Raw genomic sequence first — 23,612 nt, forward strand, 5'->3', positions numbered from 1 at the left:
GTATATATGTCCATGCCACTCTCTCACTTCGTCCCAGCTTACCCTTCCCCCTCCCCTTGTCCTCAAGTCCATTCTCTATGTCTGCGTCTTTATTCCTGTCCTGCCCCTAGTTTCTTCAGAACCATTTTTTTTTTTTAGATTCTATATATATGTGTTAGCATACAGTATTTGTTTTTCTCTCTCTGACTTACTTCAGTCTATATGACAGTCTCTAGGTCTATCCACCTCACTACAAATAACTCAGTTTCGTTTCTTTTTATGGCTGAGTAATATTCCATTGTATATACGTGCCACGTCTTCTTTATCCATTCATCTGTCGATGGACACTTACGTTGCTTCCATGTCCTGGCTATTGTAAATAGTGCTGCAATGAACATTGTGGTACATGACTCTTTTTGAGTTATGGTTTTCTCAGGATATATGCCCAGTAGTGGGGTTGCTGGGTCATATGGTAGTTCTAGTTTTAATTTTTTAAGGAACCTCCATACTGTTCTCCATAGTGACTATCAATTTACATTCCCACCAACAGTGCAGAGGGTTCCCTTTTCTCCACACCCTCTCCAGCATTTATTGTTGGTAGATATTTTGATGATGGCCATTCTGACCAGTGTGAGGTGATACCTAATTGGAGTTTTGATTTGCATTTCTCTAATGATTAGTGATGTTGAGCATCCTTTTATGTGTTTGTTGGCAATCTGTATATCTTCTTTGGAGAAATGTCTATTTAGGTCTTCTGCCCATTTTGGATTGGGTTGTTTGTTTTTTTGATATTGAGCTGCATGAGCTGCTTGTATATTTTGGAGATTAATCCTTTGTCTGTTGCTTCATTTGCAAATATTTTCTCCCATTCTGAGGGTTGTCTTTCCGTTCTGTTTATGGTTTCCTTTGCTGTGCAAAAGCTTTTAAGTTTCATTAGGTCCCATTTGTTTATTTGTGTTCTTATTTCCATTCCTCTGGGAGCTGGGTCAAAAAGAATCTTGCTGTGACTTATGTCATAGAGTGTTCTGCCTATGTTTTCCTCTAAGAGTTTTATAGTGTCTGGCCTTAACTTTAGGTCTTTAATCCATTTTGAGTTTATTTTTGTGTATGGTGTTAGGGAGTGTTCTAATTTCATTCTTTTACATGTAGCTGTCCAGTTTTCCCAGCACTACTTATTGAAGAGGCTGTCTTTTCTCCATTGTATATTCTTGCCTCCTTTATCAAAGATAAGGTGACCATATGTGCCTGGGTTTGTCTCTGGGATTTCTATCCTGTTCCATTGATCTGTGTTTCTGTTTTTGTGCCAGTACCATACTGTCTTGATTACTGTAGCTTTGTAGTGTAGTCTGAAGTCAGGGAGCCTGATTCCTCCAGCTCTGTTTTTTCTCAAGATTGCTTTGGCTATTTGGGGTCTTTTGTGTTTCCATACAAATTGTGCAATTTTTTGTTCTAGTTCTGTGAAAAATGCCATTGGTAGTTTGATAGGGATTGCATTGAATCTGTAGATTGCTTTGGGTAGTATAGTCATTTTCACAATGTTGATTCTTCCAATCCAAGAGCGTGGTATATCTCTCCATCTGTTTGTATCATCTTTAATTTCTTTCATCAGTATCTTATAGTTTTCTGCATACAGGTCTTTTGTCTCCTTAGGTAGGTTTATTCCTAGGTATTTTATTCTTTTTGTTGCAATTGTAAATGGGAGTGTTTCCTTAATTTCTCTTTCAGATTTTTCATCATTAGTATATAGGAATGCAAGAGATTTCTGTGCATTAATTTTGTATCCTTTTGCAGTATATTTTGTGGAGGAGGCTGCCGAGGGTCCAGGTTCACACAGCAGTAGTGTCCTGACGTCTTTGACCACTTTTGGAAATGGGACAGGGAGAGAAAAGTTTAACACGGATGGCCTGGGAGAGAGCGCGGCTTGGAGCCAAGTGCCCATGCAAGCAATGGAAAGGCAACGGAAAGGTGTGCAGCTGGGCAGAGCATGGGTCATGGGTCCAAGCAAAAGAGAACACTGCCATTCCAGGCCAGTGAGTTCTCTCTATGCCCCACGGATCACCTGGTGGCCCCTGAAAGGGATCGGAGCAAACGGGTCTCTAAACACAGGCAACCCCGGGAGACCACCAGGCAACTGGCTCGGGTCAAGGAGGTGGGTGGCAGTTCCAAAGACAGGAGAGCAGAAGAGGAACTGCCATAGGAGAGGACCAGCCAGCGCCAGAGGAACAGGAAGTCTTGCTTATAAATGAAGGTGTGAACTAGGTGATGCTGGAGGTCCCCTCCGCATTTATCAATATAACACTTTGCACTTTCAGATTTTGCGAAATAGGTTAAAATAAACTGCTTTAAAAAAACCCAGTAATTCTGTTCCTCCTAGCCTCCAAGTAAGTTCCCGTGCAACCTTCCCTGGGCAGCCCGTGACCATCCCCGCTGCGGTGCTCAGGTTCTTTCTTTTCTAATGAGTCATTGCTATTGACGAGCAGGCACTAGACACGGATGGAGCTGAAATCGCCCTGCGGCCGCTGTTCAGAGTTGCGAACTCACCATTGTGTCCTCCCATTTTCTTTGGAAAGTCATCGTCACAGGCAATGGGAAATATTAATCGAGGCACAACTTGGAAAAGATGGAAAGGGTTGGAAAAGAAGGAAGAGACTTGAAACTACCACCTATCTGGGCGGGTCCAGATGCCACTCACTCCGAAAAACAGGACCCTGACTTTTGTTTTTTGTTGGGTGTATTTGAGGAATTCAAAGCAGGAGTCTCATCTTAGTTACAGATTTTTAAAAAAAACCTTTATTTTGTGCTAGAGTAAATTTATTAAGACTTAAAACAAACATAGAACAAAGGAGGGTGAAAAATGGCTATATATTTTTAAATATTGCATTTTAATATTTTACAAATTCCCTGTGCTTTATTTTCTTCAAGGAATTTACAACATTTATCATTATTATTATTTAGGTAGTTCATTTGGGAAGCTTGTAATATGTAGACTCATGCACTCCTCTTTTATAACTTAGGTATCTGATAAATTATTTTCAACTGGGGCCTCATGGATTCTCAAAGATTGAAATGACTGTAGCTGGTTCTCCTAGCGCTGTGACTCTGGGTTAGCTCTCGGCCTACGTGAAGGCATGTGGCCTATTTTAAGAGCTTTTCTTCTGGTCGATTTCAATTTTTATTTTTCATTTTTGTCAACTTGAGAACTGTCCTGCGCTTAATTTCTGTGTAGTCTGGGTGTCTTCTACAATCCTCTTCCTCTTTGAGCGGTACTGATATTGGTGTTTGATTCCTTATTCAGTTACTTGTTTAGTCAACTGGATGTTTTTTCTTGCTGTTTATTCATTTTGTTCATCAGCAGTCTATTTTGGCAGACTTTATCCAATAAAATATGTAAATCTTTAACTTACCCACTGAAACTAAAATAGGAAATGAAATTTATAGTATTGCCCAGTTTCAGGAATCCGACTGATGTTTTGCTTTGTAAGCGGATTTTGAAAGAACCTGAGAGAAACGTTAAGGTTTAAACTGTGTCTGCAGCTTTATGTGAATACGCTTGTCCTTAGCAGGTAATTAAAGATGACTCAGAAAATCACAATGGACACAAAGCAGAAAGTAAAACCTTTTGGGTAAACTTCAGAATTATGGAAAGTATACATGTTTAGAAATGTAGAAGAAACAACATACATTAAAAAAAATTAGGATTTAATGGAAATGCAAGCATTTCTTTTTAAAACCCTGGGAAAGATGGGATATTAGTTATTAAGTAGTCAGAATTAGGGGGGGCAGTGATTGAAATGGAAATCTGATGTTACCTTTGGATCCCTTAACAGAATAAACCCAGAGGCAGGATCGTATTCCCCCTGGATCAAATTGTAGTGTTTGAAGGATTGAACTCAACAGGAGTTGTGTGGAGAAAAGCTCTAGAGGCCCAAGAATTGAAATCTTTTTGAATGTTTAAATACATTTGGGTTATGACAATAGTTGAAAATCTGGCGCCATCTTGGTTACCAGTCTTCAGAAAATAAGAGGTCAGTATTTTATTTTCTGATTGTATGTAAAAAGTTATCTTTAAACAACTTGGGAGGAAGGAGTAGAAAGGAGAGTAGTTATGATCTAAACATAAGGCTGTTCTCTATTTTTGACTCCTGTTATTTTTTATTTATTGGACAGCTAAAAGCTATTTCAGACAACTGTCTGTAAGTCAAAATGTTTTTGGCCTATGCATTATAGTTTCAGTTTGGAATAAAATTGTTTGAGAGGAGGTGAGAAAGAGCTGGTTGTATTAACACTTGGAATATTTGGATAAGCCAAATACCAGATTCATCAGTTCAAAATAAAGCTGTGATTCTTGATGGAACTGGACTTAGATGCAAGCTGTGACTCTGTAAAGTCGGGCAGAGTTTCTCAGTGGAGATGGGAATTGACAAGTGATGGCCTGGGACCAGGGTGTGTGTGTGTGTGTGTGTGTGTGCGCACGCGCGCACGCGTGCCTGTGTGCACTATTTTATTCCTCTCAGCTAATTTGGGAAACTCTGCAAATTCAGTAAATTCAGTATTCGGGCTCTTTCCTCTGCTGTATCTTCACGTCACACCTTGACCCCAGGAAGTCTTTTTTAAGAAATTGGAAATCCTTGCGTTTAATCTCTCTCTCTCAGCTATCCCTTCTAGGAGTGCTTATATGAGCTACATAGATGTATTTTATTAAAAAGAGTTTATGACCTAATCACATGTGACATCTCAGTGTCGGTTTGCTGAGTCAGTTGGAGAATTTGGACTTTACCACAAAGACTCAAAAGCAGCGGAGTGAAGTATCCTCGTTAAAGTTGAGACCCAGGATCCCTGAAATTCGGAGAAATATTCTGTAAGGATATGAGTCACTAATGTGATCCAGATTCAGAGGAGGAATCAAAAGGCTAAAAGTCCAAGTATTTCTTTGGCCAATTTTGCTTTGGTTCTTTCATTTAATCTCCCCAGCTTGGGCCAGAGAGGAAAACATCCAATATATTAGTTAAAAATTGATGGGCTGATTTTTGTCAATTACTCAGAAATATTTATTAGTCTAATATAGGTATGGCTATTTGTAGAAATGATTTATTAAAAAATGTTTCTATACTTCATTCCGCCCAAGGTCCCCAAAACATGAGCTAGCTGTTTGACGAGCATGAATCGGTCTGTCCTGTGTGTGGCTTCCGTCCCCACTACTGAACTGCACAGAGATTCCGTGCTGTACCCAAGGTGACAAAGACGGCCCACAGGGGTGTCAGCCCTTGGTACAAATCTCTCTCCACTGCACGCAGCCTTTCCCAAGAGTAAATGTCTCAGACGGCCAGCTTGATAGCATTTACAGCCACAGAGAATGGCTTGCCTCTGATGACTACGTGTGTCCCATCGTGCCTTTATGAGACCATCTGAAGCTTGGAGGAGTTCTTGGCATTTCTGTTGTCTGTGCCCCATCTATGTCCCACTGGTGACATGTGACATTATCAGCTGTGAGGAGAGAAGGGTCGAAGGAAGGATAAAGCCAAACAGATAAAATCCTGCATTTCCTAGAGCTGTTTTTTGCTGTCATTTTCTTAACCACTTGCCCCTGACAGAAGGTTAGAGGCCTGAGCAATAATTGGCAATGTTGTTAATGTCAAGGATTCCTGTATATGTGTATGTATTTTAATTTGAGACCCAAGTAGCACGTATGCCAGGGCAGCTGTCATTTTGCCCTTTATGTTGTTTCTAGTTTGCTTCAGTAACAATCTCTCATTCTTAAACTTATTTTTACTAAACAAGGCACAGGGGATGGAACTGGGGATGGGGACAGGAGACAGGGAGAAGACTGGAGATGAAACTGACATTCCTCCTCCTGTAGCTTTTTGCTAAAATGGGACTTCAGCACACGGCCAGGTGTACACAGGCAGGAAGACGGATGGGCAACGGCCAGCAGACAGCAGACTTTCTGCACAATTCTGTTCTGAGGGCTGAAAGAATCGTGTCTTGCTTAGTAAAAATGGCCTATATTTCTGCCTCTGTCACTAATGTCTGGCATTTTTTTACATGACCTGTGTGTTTTTTAGATTCTCCAGATGTCTACAAATAACATAACATTAGCAAAAGAATCTTGAATGGTAGAACAGTCAAGGAATATTAGATGGTAGGACTGGGAACGTTCTCAGGAATAACCTGCTCCAACTTCCTCGCTTTGCAGGTGAGAAGTTCCGTAGAAAGTGAGCGGGGTGGTAGTGGAATTCTCTGTGTGCCGTTAATATTCTTTTGCATCAAAGGTTGGCCAAGAGTAGCTACAGAGTTTGTCCTCCAGAGGCTTGTCTTCGGGGTGGGTATGTGGTTGGCATCCTGGCTGTGGGTTTAATGCTGATGGCCGAGGCTGGTGCTGAGGGCAGTGGAGGCTGGCTTCCCGGGGGTGGGAACAAGCGTAACAAATGGAGGAAGAGCACATGGGCGGTTTCTCTAGGACGTGAACACAGAGGAGTCCTCCAGGCCCCCTGACATCGCGGCCCAGAGCAGTGGAACTCCTGACTTGTCTTCCCATCCTGGGGGTCTGTCCTGCACCGTGATGGGACCCCTGGCCTGCATGTCCAAGAACTATCCACCCCTTCCAGGTAACCAGTGCTTGACCACTGCAGTGTGGTTCGCCCTTGGGAGCAAGGCCTTGAGAAGAGGCCCTGGCAGGAAGCAGGCTCACAGCTCTTTGGGAAGGCACTTCTGGTCTTGGCTGCTTGGACCAGCTCTGGGTGGGTATGTACCTTTGACCCTGGGGATGCTTCACTCCAGGATTAAGGAGGACCAGGCAGAGGCCTCTGTCGCCTGGATCTATGAGAGGTGTTGAAAGTATTACTGCGAGAGAGTACGGATTCCAGTTTCCTATAAGCCTTTGAGTTATGCTTCCCTAAGTGACAGCATCTGGAGAAACAGGGAGTTAAGAATTAGTCACTCTTAGACTAGGATATGGGATTCTGTAACCAAATCGATACCCAATGCAGCTATAGGCTTTTGAGGAAGATTAGCAAGGTGCTGTAAGCACAGTCACTCTGAATTTTGTAGAGTGACCCTCTGGTCTTGGCAGTTTATCAGCAGTGGGGGCTCACCTAGCATTGGCTGGAGGTGGGTTCCAGGCTGAGACCTCCGGGTGACCTCTGCACGGCCATGGACCTTACTTCCAGCCTCTGGCTCTCCACGTGTCTCCCTTCCCCTGCCAGTCTGTATTAATTTGTTAGCGCTGCATTAACAAAGTACTGCAGATGGGTGGCTTAAACACAGATGTTTATTGTGTGGGCGAGGGCTTTGAGTGAAGGATCTGTCCCAAGTCTCTCCTCGGCTTGTAGATGACCATCTTCTCCCTGTGTCTTTTCACACTGTCTTTCCTCCACATGTGTTTCTGAATCCAAATTTCTCCGCCAGTCATATAGGCGCGGGACCCACCCTAGCAACCTCGTCTTAACTAGTTACATTTGCAGTGACCCTGTTTCCAAGTAAGGTGACATTCTGAGATATGGGGGGTCAGGACTTTAACATATTTCAACCCGTACACAGTCTATGAAAAGAAACCATCCAAAAGAGATAAGTCAAAGAGGGCAGGACTTCTAGGAGATGGGATTTAGATGCACTTAAGTAGACAGCATGGGCTCCCTGAGGGGTTAGAGTACAGTAAGTACTGGAAGGTAGGAGAGAGTTGGTCTGGTGTGTGTCTAGGTGGGGGGCGGTAGAGCATTCAGGCAGAGGGGTCTGCGCCAGCCAAGGTGGATTCGAGGCGCGTCAGGAGGCCTCCGTGGCCGGGCAGAGCGAGCAAAGGAGATTGTCATAGGAGACGAGGTCAGAGAGGTGATGGGAGATGGGCCATGTTTGTCCTCATTGGATGTGGCTTTACCTGGGTGCATTAGAGAAGGGATTTGCACTGCGGTGCTTGAGAAGTCTCGCTCTGGCTACAGGCTTAAGAATAAACTGTAGAGGGGTGAGGGCAAAAGCAGGGGACCAGTTCAGAGGCCACTGCAGCATTTCAGAGGAGGGTGTCCATGGCTTGGGCCAGCGTGGTAGCAGCAGAGGTGGTCCTCTGGTTGGACTGTTCTTCCTCAGAACTGTTTCTCACCCTGAGTCATTGAACCCAAATTGTCTGACTGATATTCTTCCCTATAAATGTCTCGTTCTGGCCCTTGACCAAGTCTTGGCTTGTACTATTTAGATTAGTTACTATGACTGACTTCAATTCCACTTCCCTTCTAACTATTGCTGGAAAGCAATCTGTCCCTCCCCATATCGAATGTTTTATTATTGATATTTTTGACATCCATGGTAGTGTTTTTCTTGTGATATTGCAGGAGGATTTATGGGAGCCCCTTTGCACACCTAACCTGAAGCTAAGGCATTTGTGAGCTTCTGTACTAACCCAATGGCCCCATAATCATTTTTTAAAAACTCAAAGACATTCTCACATACAACTTCCCTATAGCCACCTGTGTAGTCTTTAGTGCCTACACTACAAGACAAGAATATTTACACTCTATGGTTGGAGGGGCTCTCAGTCTCCCACTTGGTTGGGTAGAAAATGAAACCATCTATTAGCCTGAAGCAAACAGAAGAGCCATCTTGTCTCCTGTCGTCCGGCGGCTGCCACACAGTGTAGACATTTTTCTCTGGACCCTGGAACACCAGTATGTAGAATCTTAATAACACATGTGATTAACCGTACTATTAAAAATGGAAAATCCCACATGTATTAGTTTGCTCGGGTTGCCGTGACGAAGTACCACAGACCGTAGGGCTTAAACACAGTTCTGGAGGCTGGAAGTCCAAGATCAAAGTGTGGGCAGCGTTAGTTCCTTCCGAGGCCACGAGGGAAGGATCGGCTCCAGGCGTCTCTCTTTGGCTCGTAAATGACCGTCTTCTCCACGTGTCTCTATGTGTGAGGCTGGGAAAGCCTATTTATAAGATACTATTATTATTATCATTTTAAATTCATTACTTTTTAATTGAAGTATAGCTGATTTACAATGTTGTGTTAGTTTCAAGTGTACAGCAAAGTGATTCAGTTATACATATATATCAATACATTCTGTTTCAAACTCTTTTCCCATGTAGGTTATTACAAGATATTGAGTAGAGTTCCCTGTGCTATACAGTAGGTTCTTGTTGTTTATCTATTTTATATACAGTCGTGTTTATATGTTAATCCCAAATTGCTAATTTATCCCTCTCCCCCAACTTTCCCCTTTGGTAACCGTAAGTTTGTTTTCTATGTCTGTGAGTCTGTTTCTGGTTTGTAAATAAGTTCATCTGTATCTTTTTTTTTAGATTCCACATTAAAAAAAAGATACTATTAAATATAGGATCAATTTTGTGGAAAACCGTTTATTGAAAAGGTATTAGTTGAATGAACTCCCACGAGCCTGGCAAAGGCTGTGCATTTCTGCCCAAGTTTGGAGACCTGACAGCACGAGCATAGAGTGGTGCTGCTACTAGAATCAATAGCGGCCCATCTCGGGTATCCTTTGCCCATCTCTCCCCAGCAGTTGCAGTGTCTTGGTCAGCTCCCCGCTCTAGATGTTAGCCTGCCCTTCAGACCTACCTCCCTTCAAAAGACCCAATCTCCATGCAGCCAGTGTCTAGAATTCTCCAGGCGGGATCCCACTGTTCCCATCGAGCACACTGATTTTCGTCACATTGCGACTCCTGGATTCAGAAAAATCTGCTGCCACGTGCCCTGCTGTTTGTCATCTGGGCTGACCTCAGCTCCCCTGGGACACCCTCCTCTGCTGAATGTAGGTCTAAAGTGGGGCTGACTTTGCTTAGAATGTACCTGCACCAGTTTCAGGGCATTTGCAAATGAAAGGAGCTTGCTTGTGCTCAGAAATCACAGATTGGCGGAGGTGATAACATTCAAAACCAGTTCTTAGAGTTGAAGAAATCGACAGCAATCAGCAAATTGGCAGCTTAGCTCTGATACTTTGCAACCCCTGCATAGGAGCTTTTCCTGACACTCCCCAAGACCCCAGAAAACCTGACCTTCCCCTTTTGCAGCTCACAGGTTAACTAAGTGGCCACTTCCCTTCTAGTACCTGTAACTTTTTTTTTTGAAGGGGGGCTCCCATCTAGCAGCATTGAGGAGTTGAGGGCAAGAACCTTTCTTCATGCTCCAAGTTTCTAACTTACAAAGTTCCCAATAGATAAGGGGAGAGTTAATGCGTTAGTGAAGGAATGAATGAATGCAGAGCTCTAGATCAGATGCTCCCACTGCTTTTCCTTTCCTTGCTGACTTCTGTCACTCTGGGCAGCCCTTAGACCTCACAAATTTTGCTGAAGGTGCCTGCCTGGTTTGTCGCACTCAGTGTTTCTTCCTCTGAATCCCTTCTCACATTGTTGCTCAGAACAACATTGCCATTAATTTTGTCTTAATTATTGACACATGAACTAGTCTTTGTGCGTGCCTGGGAAAGCCTATTTATAAGATACTATCATTATTTTTTTTTAATTAATTTACTTTTAAAATTGAAGTATAGTTGATTTACAACGTTGTGTTCGTTTCAGGTGTACAGCATTTAGCTGATCAAAATGCCATTACTTTTCCAGAACAAACCCCCATTTCTTTCCTATTGCTCTCCTGCTCAGAAATGGTATGATTTCCCATTGGCTGTGGGCTAAAGCTCAGAACTCCTTAGCCTGGCATTCAATACTGACTATGGATAGTCCTTTATATTCCTTTAAAAATTATTTTAGTTGTAGGTATCCCAAACACTTTGAAAAATACGACAGATACTCATTTACCTGCCATGGCGATTCAACAAATACTAGCATTTTCCCCACTTATTTTCCTAAATAAACAAATAAACAAACATCACAGATGCAGGTAGACCTCCTGTTCCTGTCTCCGCCCCCATCAGAAATAATCACTCCCCTTTTTACCTTTATCTCTCACAATTCACCCTTGTGAACCACTGGCCCGTTGGATTCATCTTCCTGAAATTTCACTCTCCCTCCTTGACCTTTGAGGCTCAGTTCACTTTCCACCTCTTCCAGGGAGCTTTCCCATCAATCCCCTAGTTTTCTAAATTGCTACACAAGTTATTGTCCTATTGCTTACTTGGGGACAGTATGCCGCCTGTGACAGTTCTAATGTAGCAGTTTGATTCTAGTATTGGGTTTCTATTCCCCTTATCGTAACTTTTCCGTCTAGCTTATATTATAGATGATTGCGTATACTTCTTCTCCTTTAGATAACAACGTTGGGAATAAAGTCTGAGTGTTCGTTTCATTCATTTGTCCATTCGTTCATTCTGCAGATATTGACTGAGTGCCCATCTATAAGCTCCAGGAATTATTTTAAGCACTGAGGATACAGGAGCGGGCACAAGAGGATGCGGGCAGTTGCTGCAATTGTGGAGCTTTTATTCCAAAGGGGGAAGAGAGAAATTACATGAGTAAATAGATATGTCAAGATGCATAGTGCTAAGGAGAAAAAAGAAGCAGGGAAAAGCTCGGAACATATTGGTTGAATTGCACAGTAAACCCAAATAGATAATACTGGATTACCTGCCTGTGAAACAGTACCCTGTGTAGACCATCCTTCTTGGAAGGTAGTTGTAGGAATGTAATTTAATCCTTTGCTGCCAGGAGCACATCTGGGTTGTTCATTCTGTCAGTAGAAGTGCACTATAGAAACGATAACAGATTTTAATACCAGCCTAAGTAGAGCATAATTAGGCAGGGAAAAATCTGCTTCTTAGTAACATATTAATTATAGTCAAATGGAACCAATTTGGCATTGTCTTTGCTACTGTTCTTCTTCAGCCATTGGGCTGATGCAAGGTTCACTGTTTCGCAGTGTTCCTACATGTGGTGGGGCTGAACTGTTACCAAGAAGACCAACGTCCTCTTTCTAATTCTTCTAGCCTCCAGGAAAGGATAAAACCCCTCAACTTGTCACTTAAAGAGATCACTGCGAAGGTAAGTACCTTTCTATGCCCACTTTCTAAAGAAGTCTCTGAAGTTTTCTTTTGACTTAATTTCATGTCACAGAACGCCTGGGCTCTGGACAAAATACAGACTTGGCAAAGCCATTCTACAGGCCAAGCGATGGGGCAGCCAAAGAGCCAGGGCCGAGGGCTGCTCCCGTGGTGGAGGGCCTGACTGTGGTCCCTAGGGACTGACTGCTTTGGCCTTTGCTTCAGAAGGAGCTGCAGTGTCGGGGAAGGGAAAATGATTGCTGCTGTGCCGTCGAATGCCTTTGCTTGAAAGGGCTTCCAGGATGGGAGTGAACTGAGAAGTTAATTACATTTCCTTCGGGAAGGGCAGGGTTCAGGTTTTTCACAAACAGAGGGGAAGTGGTATAGTAGGTGATTCTCTTTTGTTTTTCAAAGTTAAATTGACTTCAAAGTCATTTTGCCTATTTCATCTGCTGTCTGTACTTCATTTCAGACCTTGGTTTGTGCAGTGATAGAGGCCTCCATCGTTATTCCCTGGGAGCACGTAGTCAGTTCACTTAAATAGTCTGTGTCTGGTTAGGTAGGATAACCACAGTTTGCAAACCAAAACCCTTCCTTGTAGAGATACTTACACCCCACCGACTTACTGGCAAACTATGAAGTAGGACCGATTACCCTGTGACTTAGTAGTAGAGGTGAGGCTGAGAAGTAGGTCTTAATCATTAATGACTTGTGTTAGGTTTGGGAACCAGGGTGGTTATAAGACAGTTGAAATGTGAAAAGAACAGGTTTCTGAGCAGAGAGCAAAGCAGACAAGAGTCTGCTGGCCTGGAAGGAAGCTTTTCTTGTTCTCGGTTCCCCAGGGAAGAGAGCAGGAAGACCTGCTGGGATCTTGGAAACCCTAGCTGAGCCGAGATGGGGGATGTGTTGTTGGCAAAAATGTCCACAGTGGCTCTGGTCCTTTTCCCAGTGTTTGTGTCTAATTCGTTTCTGAAGAAAACATTAAATGATTTTGCTGAAAATCACACAGCAGCAGTTTGATGGGCAGTTCTGCCCCGCATGAAAGGAGAGCTTCCTCTGAGGACTGTCTTGCCGGTTAGTTAGACGGCGTTGGGCCCTGTAACCGCGGAATGCTTGAAGCCCGCCCTGCCTTCCTGGAGAACCAGAGCACCGCCCAGGAGTGCTTACCCAGAGAGGAAGGGCAGGACGAGACTCAAGGCCGTGCGGGGACCTGAATCCGCAGGCAGAACTCGGGAAAGGGCTTTATCTCAGGCTCCCAGGCTGAGCGCGGCTGAGACCTCGTCCCCTGCCCAGCTGCAGGTCAAGGACGACTGGCTTGGTTCACCAGTTTTGTTTAAACTTCTTCTTTTTTTAATTTATTTTATTTTTGGCTCCTTTGGGTCTTTGTTGCTGCGTGCGGGCTTTCTCTAGTTGCGGCGAGCAGGGCTACTCTTCATTGTGGTGCGCGGGCTTCTCATTGCAGTGGCTTCTCTTGTTGCGGAGCACGGGCTCTAAGCGTGTGGGCTTCAGTAGTTGTGGCACATGGGCTCAGTAGTTGTGGCTTGCGGGCTCAGTAGTTGTGGCTCGCGGGCTCTAGAGCACAGGCTCAGTAGTTGTGGCGCACGGGCTTAGTTGCTCCGCGGCATGTAGGATCTTCCCGGACCAGGGCTCGAACCCATGTCCCCTGCATTGGCAGGCGGATTCTTAACTACTGCGCCACCAGGGAAGCCCCACCGGTTTTATTATACGAGGCAGGACGGGATGCTGGAGAGCAGACCTGAATTTCTGCCTTATAAGTGATGGTGATGTCGCCCACTGGCATTCGTGCCCTATCTGCCACTGTGACCTCCAGGTGGAGCCAGTGGGGAGGTGAGGCGAGACCAAAGCTTCCTGGATGAGGGAGGTGGTGGAAGTATCCTCCTGAATTTCCTACTGTAAATTATGCCATTATCATGTTATGTCCTAATTTCTATGTAGGATTAATATGTGGAAGGACTCTTGGGTTTGGGTTTATTGAGCATCAGACCCTACTCTGTGTGTAACACAAATGTGTCTATATCCCAGCAGTGAGGATGCAGGTGTGCATAATATGTAACACAATGGTGTTTATCTGTGTGTGCTTTCTCTGACATTTTATATTGTGTACACACACACGTACACACATGCACACGACCTTGGGATTTGTTGATCATCTCCAGCTACTGTGATTTGCTCAGATGCCAAAAGTGGTTTGTTTTGTTTGCATCCTTTCTCTAATACATTTATAAAAACTTACAATTCCCTTGCTTTTCCATAAAATTAAGGAATTCATGCCTAAGAATTTAAAGTGTAAACGTAAAAGCTCCATTTGATAATGAGTTCCTCAGGGTCCAATTTAATTTGGAAATAAAAAGGAGATGCAGATTTTCTGGGACACGTGTGCACGTGCACACGTGTGTATATAGGTGGGTGTGTACACATGCACATATATGAATGTGTGTGTGCATGGGGGGGCATATGTTAGTCTACAGAGAATTAGAACAAAACTGCCCAGTCACACCCAACAACTTTCTCTCCCCTCTGGACTGGTGACCTTGAGGTAAAAGTTGCAGTTTGGCCCAGTTTTCTTTCTTCAGTGAATTACACACAGTAATCTGATACTCTTTCAAATCCTTCCTCAGAGAGAGCTGGCACCTGCCTTCCACTCATTACATTTTTTCAACTCTTATGGGTTCCCCAAACCAAAGGTAATTAGGGGATAAATGAGATGGAAGAAAGCATTGGAAATAAATGGGGTATCCGGAGGTTGGTAGATATTAGATTACAGCCAGCAGTGCCTGAAAGAATGTACATTGCAATTTAATAAGAAGATTTAGAGGTGGTTTCATATTAATAGTGACAGCTTGCTCAACAAAAGAGAAACGGACCCAATTATGATTAAGAGAGACTGTGAGCTAAAATCAGGAATACTGGATGTACTTGGATGAGGCACAACAATTGTGGCTGGTGTTACGGAGTTGACAGAAATGTCCTCGGACTTCTGGTGACAGGCTTAGACCAATGGGAGGGGTCGTGCCCGTCACTGGCCTTGAGCCCGTGAGACTTAGTGCCAGGGTGGGTGTCTGGAGCACCTTCCTTAAACTCCCGGTCCTGACGTCCTGACAAACCTCAGGACTGTTGAGAGGTGTCTCCAAATGAATGACTTTGGATGGTGGTTGCTCAGCTCTCCTGGTACGAGCTTTGGGGTAGAGGCTTCCACACGGTATCCTTGACCCAGAAAGTAAGTTTTATAAACAGATGTGGGAAATTACAGCCACTTAATGGAAAAGAACATGTTGAAGGCCATGGGGGAAATGGTGTAACATTTTAGGCAGGATGGGTGAGGTCCGTGTTGATTCTAGAAACAGTCTCCATTTCAGTCTGAGGTACACAAAGCATTTCAAGTTCATGGTATCTGGCAAGATCTGGAAACTTCTGGGGAGATTACATTTTACATTTTCTCTGGGCTCTGTGAACCCAACTGGGTTAATTTTAGTGTTGGAATGGAATTTTAGGTTGTTAGCAAGAAAAGAGGGATGATTCTAGGTAACATCCTTTGTGGGCCCCCCCCAAAATGTCTCCACATATGTGTTCATTGTTATTCAACTGTGCTCTGTGCTTTTGTTGCACTGGAGGTTTTTTTTAGGTAGCTCATTAACCTGAGTATAGATAGCAATTGAATATGAGGTTTCTGCTTTAAATAAAAGAAAAGAATTGTGATAGTTTAGCTTCGAACAAATACAAAATGACCTAAGACATCTGGAAAAAGAAACTGAGATTTAAGATTTTTGCTGTTTTTTTTTTAAAAAAACAAGAAACATGTAGGAAGTGAAATGATAAAACCTGCAAACCTCCTTGAGATCTACTTGTCTCTTTGTTCAAATCTGACGTCCCAGCAAGTATCTGCCCTCGAGTATTATCAGACAGCGTCGACTAGGAACGCTCTGCCCTTGATTGTAACATCTGTGTACCATTATTTCCTGCCTACTACGTGCTAGACACAGAACAAAATCCCTGCTCCTGTAGCACGTATGCTACCCAGAAAGGCAATAAAAAAAACAAGGGAAGAAAGACAGTGTGTCAGCTGGAGAGAGCGCTATGGATAAACATCCAGCAGGGAACAGGTGGAAGGGGAGGGAGTGCCGAGGGGTTGTGTTTTTTTGTGGGTAACCGGCAAGGCCCTTCTTCCCAGGGCAGAGCCCTAAGGGCTGTGAGTGAACTGAGGTACCAGGGACAAGCTGAGCCGCTCAGAAGGAAGGAGTAAGAATGCAGAGGCCCTGGGAGGGAGCAGGCAGAGGGCTCGAGTTATTTTAGTTTGTGGTTGTGTTCTGTTGTGTGAGTGCATCTCAGTTTTGTGTTCAGGTGTGTGAGAGCCATAGGATCTATGCTGGGACTATGCCAGTGCCTGCTTTATTTAGCCCTTCCTCCCTCCCTTCCCTTCTTCCATCCTTCCTTCCTTCCTTTCTGCATTGCTTGCTTTTTAAGAACTCTCCTGCAGTTACTCTTTTTTTGTTTTTTTTAATAAATTTATTTATTTATTTATTTTTGGCGGCATTGGGTCTTCGTTGCTGCACGCGGGCTTTCTCTAGTTGCGGCGAGCAGAGGCTACTCTTCGTTGCGGTGAGCGGGCTTCTCATTGCGGTGGCTTCCCTTGTTGCGGAGCACGGGCTCTAGGCACGCGGGCTCAGTAGTTGTGGCTCGTGGGCTTCGTTGCTCCACGGCATGTGGGATCTTCCCGGACCAGGGCTCGAACCCGTGTCCCCTGCATTGGCAGGCGGATTCTTAACCACTGCGCCACCAGGGAGGTCCCCAGTTACTCTTTATCACCCCCTTTATTACTTATAAACCCAGGAATCTGTCTGGCGCTCTGTTGCCCTCTGACTTTTACCTAAACACATGATGACTCATGGCTGTCTCTCTCCCTCTCTAGGTGTGTATGAACGAAAGACTCTGCAGTGTCCTGAGGAAGAAAGTTAACGATATTGAAACCCAACTGCCGGCGTTGCTTGAAGCCAAAGTGCTCGCCATCTCAGGTACCTGGGGACAGAGGGACCATGGAGGCAGTTGGAGTGAGTGATGGCAACCGCCGCATCCGTATCTTGTCTTGGATTAACATTCTACCTGTAACTGATGTCATACTCAACAGCTCAAAGCCTTTCTGGGGAGTTTCACTGCGACCCATGGGATAGATGGGCAGCGTGCTTTTCCCTATCAGGGATGGATAAGACTCTTAAAAATACACATGCACACATCATATAAAATAGTTATTCGTGTAGGTGCCATAGTCTGGACTTGCAGTTCCTGTTTCTTTAAGAGTTTAGAGACTAGATACTCCGGATGCCATACAATTCTAGCCAATGTTTCTACAGCTTTATGTGTATCTGGAGAAGCTCAGTGAGGGTTATCGGGTGTGATCAGCCCCTTCCTGTGTGGAAGGGGTGATAACAGGAGATAAACTGAGGTACTCAAGAGTAACAATCTAGTCATAGATTATAGATTTTTGGAGGGTACTCAGTGGATTATTATCCTTCCTTAAGCCGGTGGTTACTAAGGGATATCTTTTCCCATTAATCGGTAGGCTGAAGACACAAGCCTCTGAAAATAGGATCTTACTCATCACCATCACCTGAACAGTGTTTTTGAACATTCCTCTGCATTTGTTATTTTATTTTATTTTCACATCAGCTCTATCGAGTAGGAGGGAGAGATCCTGCAATGCTGAGGAACAGAGGGGGAGATTGAGGCCCTGGGGTGTGTCCTCGGGTGAAGTTCACTCCATCAGCTAAGTGGTGATAGATTGGAGGCTAGCGTCCAGGTGTGATAGATGGATTTTTAGCCCAGTTATGTAATGACAGCCTCCAAGGATTCTGAGTTGTATAGGTTGAATGAATCCAGAGCTCATCAGCTTCGGAAGCATCATAAAAATTAAATGAGAAGGTATAATAATTACATGTATGGGTTTTAAATGGCAATTTAAGAAGGAATACAATAATCGGCAGCTTCTGCTTTTCAGATCGTTAAACAACTAATGTTGGCAGCTAACGAGCAGTTTGGTGCCCGGCGCAGTCACATGTGTTATTTACAACCTGCAGAACACGTGCATGTGAATGTGGAACTTGGCTCTTAACAGCTTCACATGCCATGTACTTGGAATTACAGCCCCACTTGCTAAGAGGGAAAAAGAAGACTGAACACAGTTTTGCTTCTGAGTTAGGGTTTTTGCCTTTCTTAATCAATGTATCTTTCCCGGGAATACAGGTGGATGTGTCTGTATTAAGCCCAAGGGAGGGGATGCATCATTCAAGCCGAAGGGGAACCCGCTCTCAAATGTGAATAATTTCCTGTTAGGATCCCAGGGAAAATTCTTAACATGGTATCTTGCATACGGGGCCTGGGTTTTCTGTGTACTTCTTAGTCAGCTGGGAAATTGGTGAGGCCTAATCGGATGAGGCAGTTAACTGGGGTGGGAACTCGCCTCCCGACCCCCCTATTTCCTGGTCACTCTTTTGAGCCCCTTGGGGAACAGGACTTTCAGTCAACGGGCTGCCCCATGGGTTGGGCTGGTGGCAGGCTGGTCATCCTTAACTTCTGCACATAATACGATTTCTGTTTCCTTTTGAGCTGTGCTCCACAGCAGGGAAGGCCCGAGGAGGGAAAAGGTGCTTCCCTTAAGGTGCTGATAGGCCTGTTTTGGTACCTTCAGAATGGCAGACCCTCACTCCACTAGACAAAAGCCACAACCACAAACCTCTCCAAGTTAGGCCTATTTTGGGTTCTCTGTGTAGATGCTGGGACAATGCTGTTGAGATTCTCAGAAGCCCTATTGAATGGAGAGGATGTGATGGGATACCCTTAGGTTCTTAGAGGGCCTTTCGTCTGTCTGAAAGTTTCTAGATCTCCCATCCTGGATTTGATCTATGGACTGAGGTCTTTTCTTCATTTGAGAATCATCTGCTCTCTGCAGAGACGGGGAATAAGAAACAGTTTTATTTTAAAACTTTATTTTTCTTTTAAATATAAAGTCCTGGCTCCTTTATATTTAAATGTATGTGCTTTAACTCATCTCTCTTTTCTTGCGCTTGATCACAGGCAGTGACCAGAAGCCAGTGGGCACTTCTGTATCCTGCCTGGAAATCTCTTTGGCTGTATGGTTAACTTCACTAGGAGAATTCTTTTCTATATTGCCTCGCTGATAATGTTACCAGACTTTCTGTCACTATATTACAGGGGTCCCTTTTCCTCTGGCTTCCAATAATACTTTTCTTACTTTCCTTTCAGCCTTCACTGAGGCCTGCCACCTGGTCCCAAAGTCAGCGCCTCAGGTTTTATAAATTTATTTATTTATTTATTTATTTAGGGTTTGTAGCAGCAGCATTCTACTTTCAGATGCCAACATCTGTCCTCGTTAGTTATTGCTGCGTAATGAACTACTTCAAGACTTAGTGGATTAAAACATCACCAATCACTTATTTTGCTCGTGAACCTGCTATTTGGGCAGGGGGCGGGAGGGTCAGATAGGGCGGGGCAGCTGGGGCTGGAGAGTCCCCTTCCAGGACTCCTGTGACTAGCAGGTTGGTCTGTCTGTCTGTCTGTCGGTTCTTCCACGTTGGTTCTACCACGTCTGTCGGTAACCTCACTATCGCCAGCTTGGCTTCATCACAACAGGGCTGCTGGGTTCTAACAGTGAGTGTCCCAAGAGATAAGACATGGAAGTTTCTTATTTCTTAAGGCCTGGGCTCAGAAACTGGCATGCGTCTCTATTAATAGGTGATAAATTACCCCAAAGCTTTGTAGCTTGAACAACAACCATTTATTATATCCCACGGTTTCTGAGGGTTCGGAATCCAGAAGCAGTTTAGCTGGCTGATCCTAGCTCAGGATCTCTCATGAGGTTGCTGTTCCAGATACGGGGCGGGGCTGAAGTTATCTTAAGGCTTGATGGGGCCTGAAAGATCTGCTTCCAAGCTCACTCACTTGGCTGTCGGCAGACGGTCTTGGTTCGTTGCCACGTGGGCCGCGCCGTAGGATGCTCATGACACGGTCACTGATTTCCCCCAGAGCAGGTGATCTGAGAGTGAAAGCAAACAGGACAGGAGACACAGTGCCTGTTGGACCTCAGTTTCCAAACTCGCACAGTCATCTCTGCTTTAGTGACTAGAAGGGAATTGCTAAGTCCAGCCCACCCTCAAGGGGAGGGGAGACAGATGCCACCCCGAGGGAGGAGCATTAAAGAATCTGATGGGCACATTTTAAAACCATCACAGCTGCCCTTCGATTTTATTGCTGGAGCAGTCCTGGGGCCCTGGTTCGAGAGAAAGGGACACAGGGGACAATGTCAGTGGGAGGGGTGCAGGGAGTTTGGGGGCCATGTTTTACAGTGTGCCACAGTGACTTAGGAGCCTGTAGGAGCCTGTGCACTAAAGATGTGGACAGGTTTTCAGCCCCAGGTAATGGCATCAAGCACCTGAGTGCTGGGCCTGGCTCTAGGTACTGAGGGTGCCACACTGGACAGGACAAGATCCCTTCCTTTATAATAATTATGCAGTAGAGTGGAGCGAGATATGCCTGGACTGGATGTGAAAAAAAAGGCTGTGTTTTAAGGGGGAAGAGCAGTGGAGATTGACGCCGGTGTAGGGTCAGTACTGTGGTAGGACTAAACTAGTCATCAATGGTTAGGACCTGGCTGTCCAGGGCTCTGTACAGCAGGCTAAGGGTAAACGTATCTAGGAGCAGCGATAATTTATTTTCAAGCCAGGCAAGGACATGATCAAAGCCAGACTTTAGGAAGCCCGGTCTGCCATGGGGTACGCGGTGGGATAGAGATGGGAATGTCTGGGGCTGGAACTCACTGACTTAACTAAGATGCTATCAGTGAAAAAGGGAGAAAAGAAGGCTAGTGTATGAAATCTTCTACAGATCCTTAGAAGAGCTATGGTGGCATTAATATAGCCGGTTGAATGTGGTATAATATACACTAAGAAAACCTAGAAAGCCCATCATTTCTTTTTAAGTGTAGGTCATATGAGATAAGAACACAGACAGCGGTAATACATCAAACGCAACAATCCTCTAGATTTTATTTCACGATATACAGTGAATTCTCCATGGAACTATCAGTCCGCTAATTCGCCGCCGCTCCTGTGGCTTTCAAAAACTCCAAGGAACCTAGATTTCTCCCTGGTCTTCATTCACCTACACAACTCTTGACTAAACTGTATCTTATTCGTCTCTTTTCTTTCCCTTCTCTGTTTCTGCCTTAACTCGTGTGATGTTTGGCAGAGAACAGCTTGGTTGAAAGCACACACCCGTCTTTCATCACTGTGAACAGCTAGGTCCTGTTGCCATTGTCCATCCTAGAGAAGGTCATCCCCCAATGTCTGTGCGTCGTGGCTTAGAATGGGGAGCTGACCGGCGCTGTCAGATCTCTTGGTTCTTGAGAGCAGAGGTCCCACTGCGTAGTAGATAGAAGCTTTGGCTTTGGAAGCCGAAAGGTCTGTGTTCAAGCCCAGCTTAATCAGCACTTGGCTGGGTGACCTTGGGCAAATTATTTCATCTTTTAAAATCTTGCTTCTTCATCTATAAAAGGAGGGTAACAGTCACACTCTTACCTTAGCGTGCTGTAAGAATTAAATGAGGCGGTGAATTAGACTAATATGGCGCACCAGTACACTGGTACCTGGATAATAAGTGTGTGAGAGCTCCGTGTGCAGAGGCAATCGATGCTTAACCAGCGTCCGAGTGGGAGGAGCTTTCGTCCGGAGGTGACCGGCTCATGCACCTGCAGCGAAAGGGCTTGTGGTGGCATCTACATCCCTTATTACAAAGCGGCTCGGGCCCCGAGTGCCTGCACAGTCTCCTGCCTGCTGAACTAGGCGGGGCCGCTCATTGATGGCGAGCCTTCGTTTGTCCCTTCGGTTTTCAGCACTGAGTTCAGAAGCCCAGAGCCCTGCTGGTCCCCTCCCCAGGCCAGGAAATTAACCTTAGCCCCGGAGGACTGGTCAGTGTCATGGCTGGATCCCGCCCAGGAAGCTGAGCCGAGCTCCTGGGCTCAGAGCGTCTCCCTGAGGCCCGGAGCAGCTCTGGTCTGATGGGCACAGGCCCCGTGCCCCCGGGCCTCACTGAGGCTTTTCTGGGTGGAGCTCGAGAGGCCTCTCTCTGCAAGAGGCAGCCTCAGGCCCGCCTTGCCGACTGGCGGCCTGGACAGCACGTGAGAGCAAAGATCTCGGAAGGGTGCTCCACCAAAGGGAACCCGCCCAGACCAGGGCTCTGTGAGTCGGTGCTGCCCTCACCGCCCGCTTCACGTGAAACTCGCCTGCGTTGGCCTCTCCCTAGGCTGGGCAGAGGCTGCTGCGGGGAGGGCGAGGGGATGGTCTCGGTGCCCGGAGGGTGTGATGGGTGTGCCTGCCTCAGGCTCTGTGGTCAGGATGTCAATGGCAGAAGTAGGGGCCTGTCTCCTCTTCTAGAACCGCGCCGGGCCTTGCCCAGCCTTTGACCTCTGGTGATGAGCGCCTGTCCTGAGCTTAGCTCCGTTCCCCCTGCCGTGCCTTCCTTTCACAGCTGTGGCTTTCTGACCCTCCTCCTGTTCCCAGAAACAGAAGATGTTTCAGTGGCGGGAACCCACGTCCATGTCTCCGCGACAGGCATCCTTCCCGGCTGTCCCTGGCCTTCCGTCTTGGGCTCCGGGTCCTGTAACTGGGCTCTGCTTCCGTCATGCTCTGTAACCTGACTCGTGTCCCATGGTCATCTTGCACAGGGCTGGCTGTGCTCTGACTGTTTCCCCGCCCCCAGGATCAAGGCCCAGCTCTCTGATGCCCGGGCTCTGAAGCTTGCTCATATTGACATCCTGCGTGAGTTTCCGGCTCCATCCTTTCCCTGCTTGAAGCAGCCCCCCCTTATTGATCTGGTCCACGTGTTGAGTCACCTTGCTGTTTTTTTTCCTGGGCTTTGCCTAATGTCTGGCACTCAGGAGACAGTCGATGAGAGTAATTGTTTGAAATAATTGAACCCTCATTTGTTGATTTCTGATCCCCAGAATCTGTTGTTTCCATACCTCATTTGGATCTCCCCTCAGTTTGTGGTGTATTTTCTTTCTCATTTGCCTCCGATTGTCTGTTTCCAAGGAACAAACAGTTCAAATAATCATTTATTCTTGAATAGCATATCAAGATATCTCTGGTAGAGCAAGCCATTTGTTTTTTAAAGATGGTTCTATCTGATTTGACTTTTCCTTTATAGAGAATAAAAATTATCTATACTTCAAATGCATTAGTTAGAGACAAACGTGTCTGAATGGCAGCCTGAAATCTTCTTTTTCTCTTTTTTTTTTTTTGGCTGCGCCCTGCAGCTTGCAGGAACTTAGTTCCCCGACCAGGGATGGAACCCGTGCCCCCTGTAATGGAAGCATGGAGTCCTAACCACTGGACCACTAGGGAATTCCCTGAATTCTTCTTTCTTAGTTTATGATTTGGAGGGAAATAGGAACATTCTCAGAAATAACACTAGATTTTCTAAATAAGTGCAAAACATTTCCTTCTCTCTAAAATATTCATGGTTTAGATCAATGGCTGGGGGAGCTGATAGGCTCGGTAAAGATTTTTCAAAGATGATGTTTATCCAGGGTGGAAATAAAGACACACCAAGTGAGAAGAAGGAAAGGGTATTGTTCAGAGCTTACTATAGCAAGGCAGGCAACCACCA

General features: G+C 45.2%; 1 protein-coding gene across 5 annotated transcripts in view; it reads left to right on the forward strand.

Moving 5' to 3' along the window:
- DISC1 (DISC1 scaffold protein) overlaps positions 1-23,612 on the forward strand; it is a 349,458-nt gene that overhangs the window by 128,298 nt on the left and 197,548 nt on the right. For 4 of the 5 annotated variants that reach the window (XR_009498091.1, XM_059900957.1, XM_059900954.1 and 1 more), the window contains exons 7-8: positions 11,865-11,919; positions 16,846-16,948. Coding sequence is in view for 4 of the 5 variants with exons in the window: in XM_059900957.1 (XP_059756940.1) it covers positions 11,865-11,919; positions 16,846-16,948 (158 nt within the window). In the remaining variant the exon portion in view is untranslated. Of the gene's footprint in view, positions 1-11,864; positions 11,920-16,845; positions 16,949-23,612 lie in introns of those variants that run through there. The other variant, XM_059900956.1, reaches the window with a different exon arrangement.

Source organism: Balaenoptera ricei, chromosome 16 (assembly GCF_028023285.1).
Source record: "Balaenoptera ricei isolate mBalRic1 chromosome 16, mBalRic1.hap2, whole genome shotgun sequence".
NCBI lineage: Eukaryota > Metazoa > Chordata > Mammalia > Artiodactyla > Balaenopteridae > Balaenoptera > Balaenoptera ricei.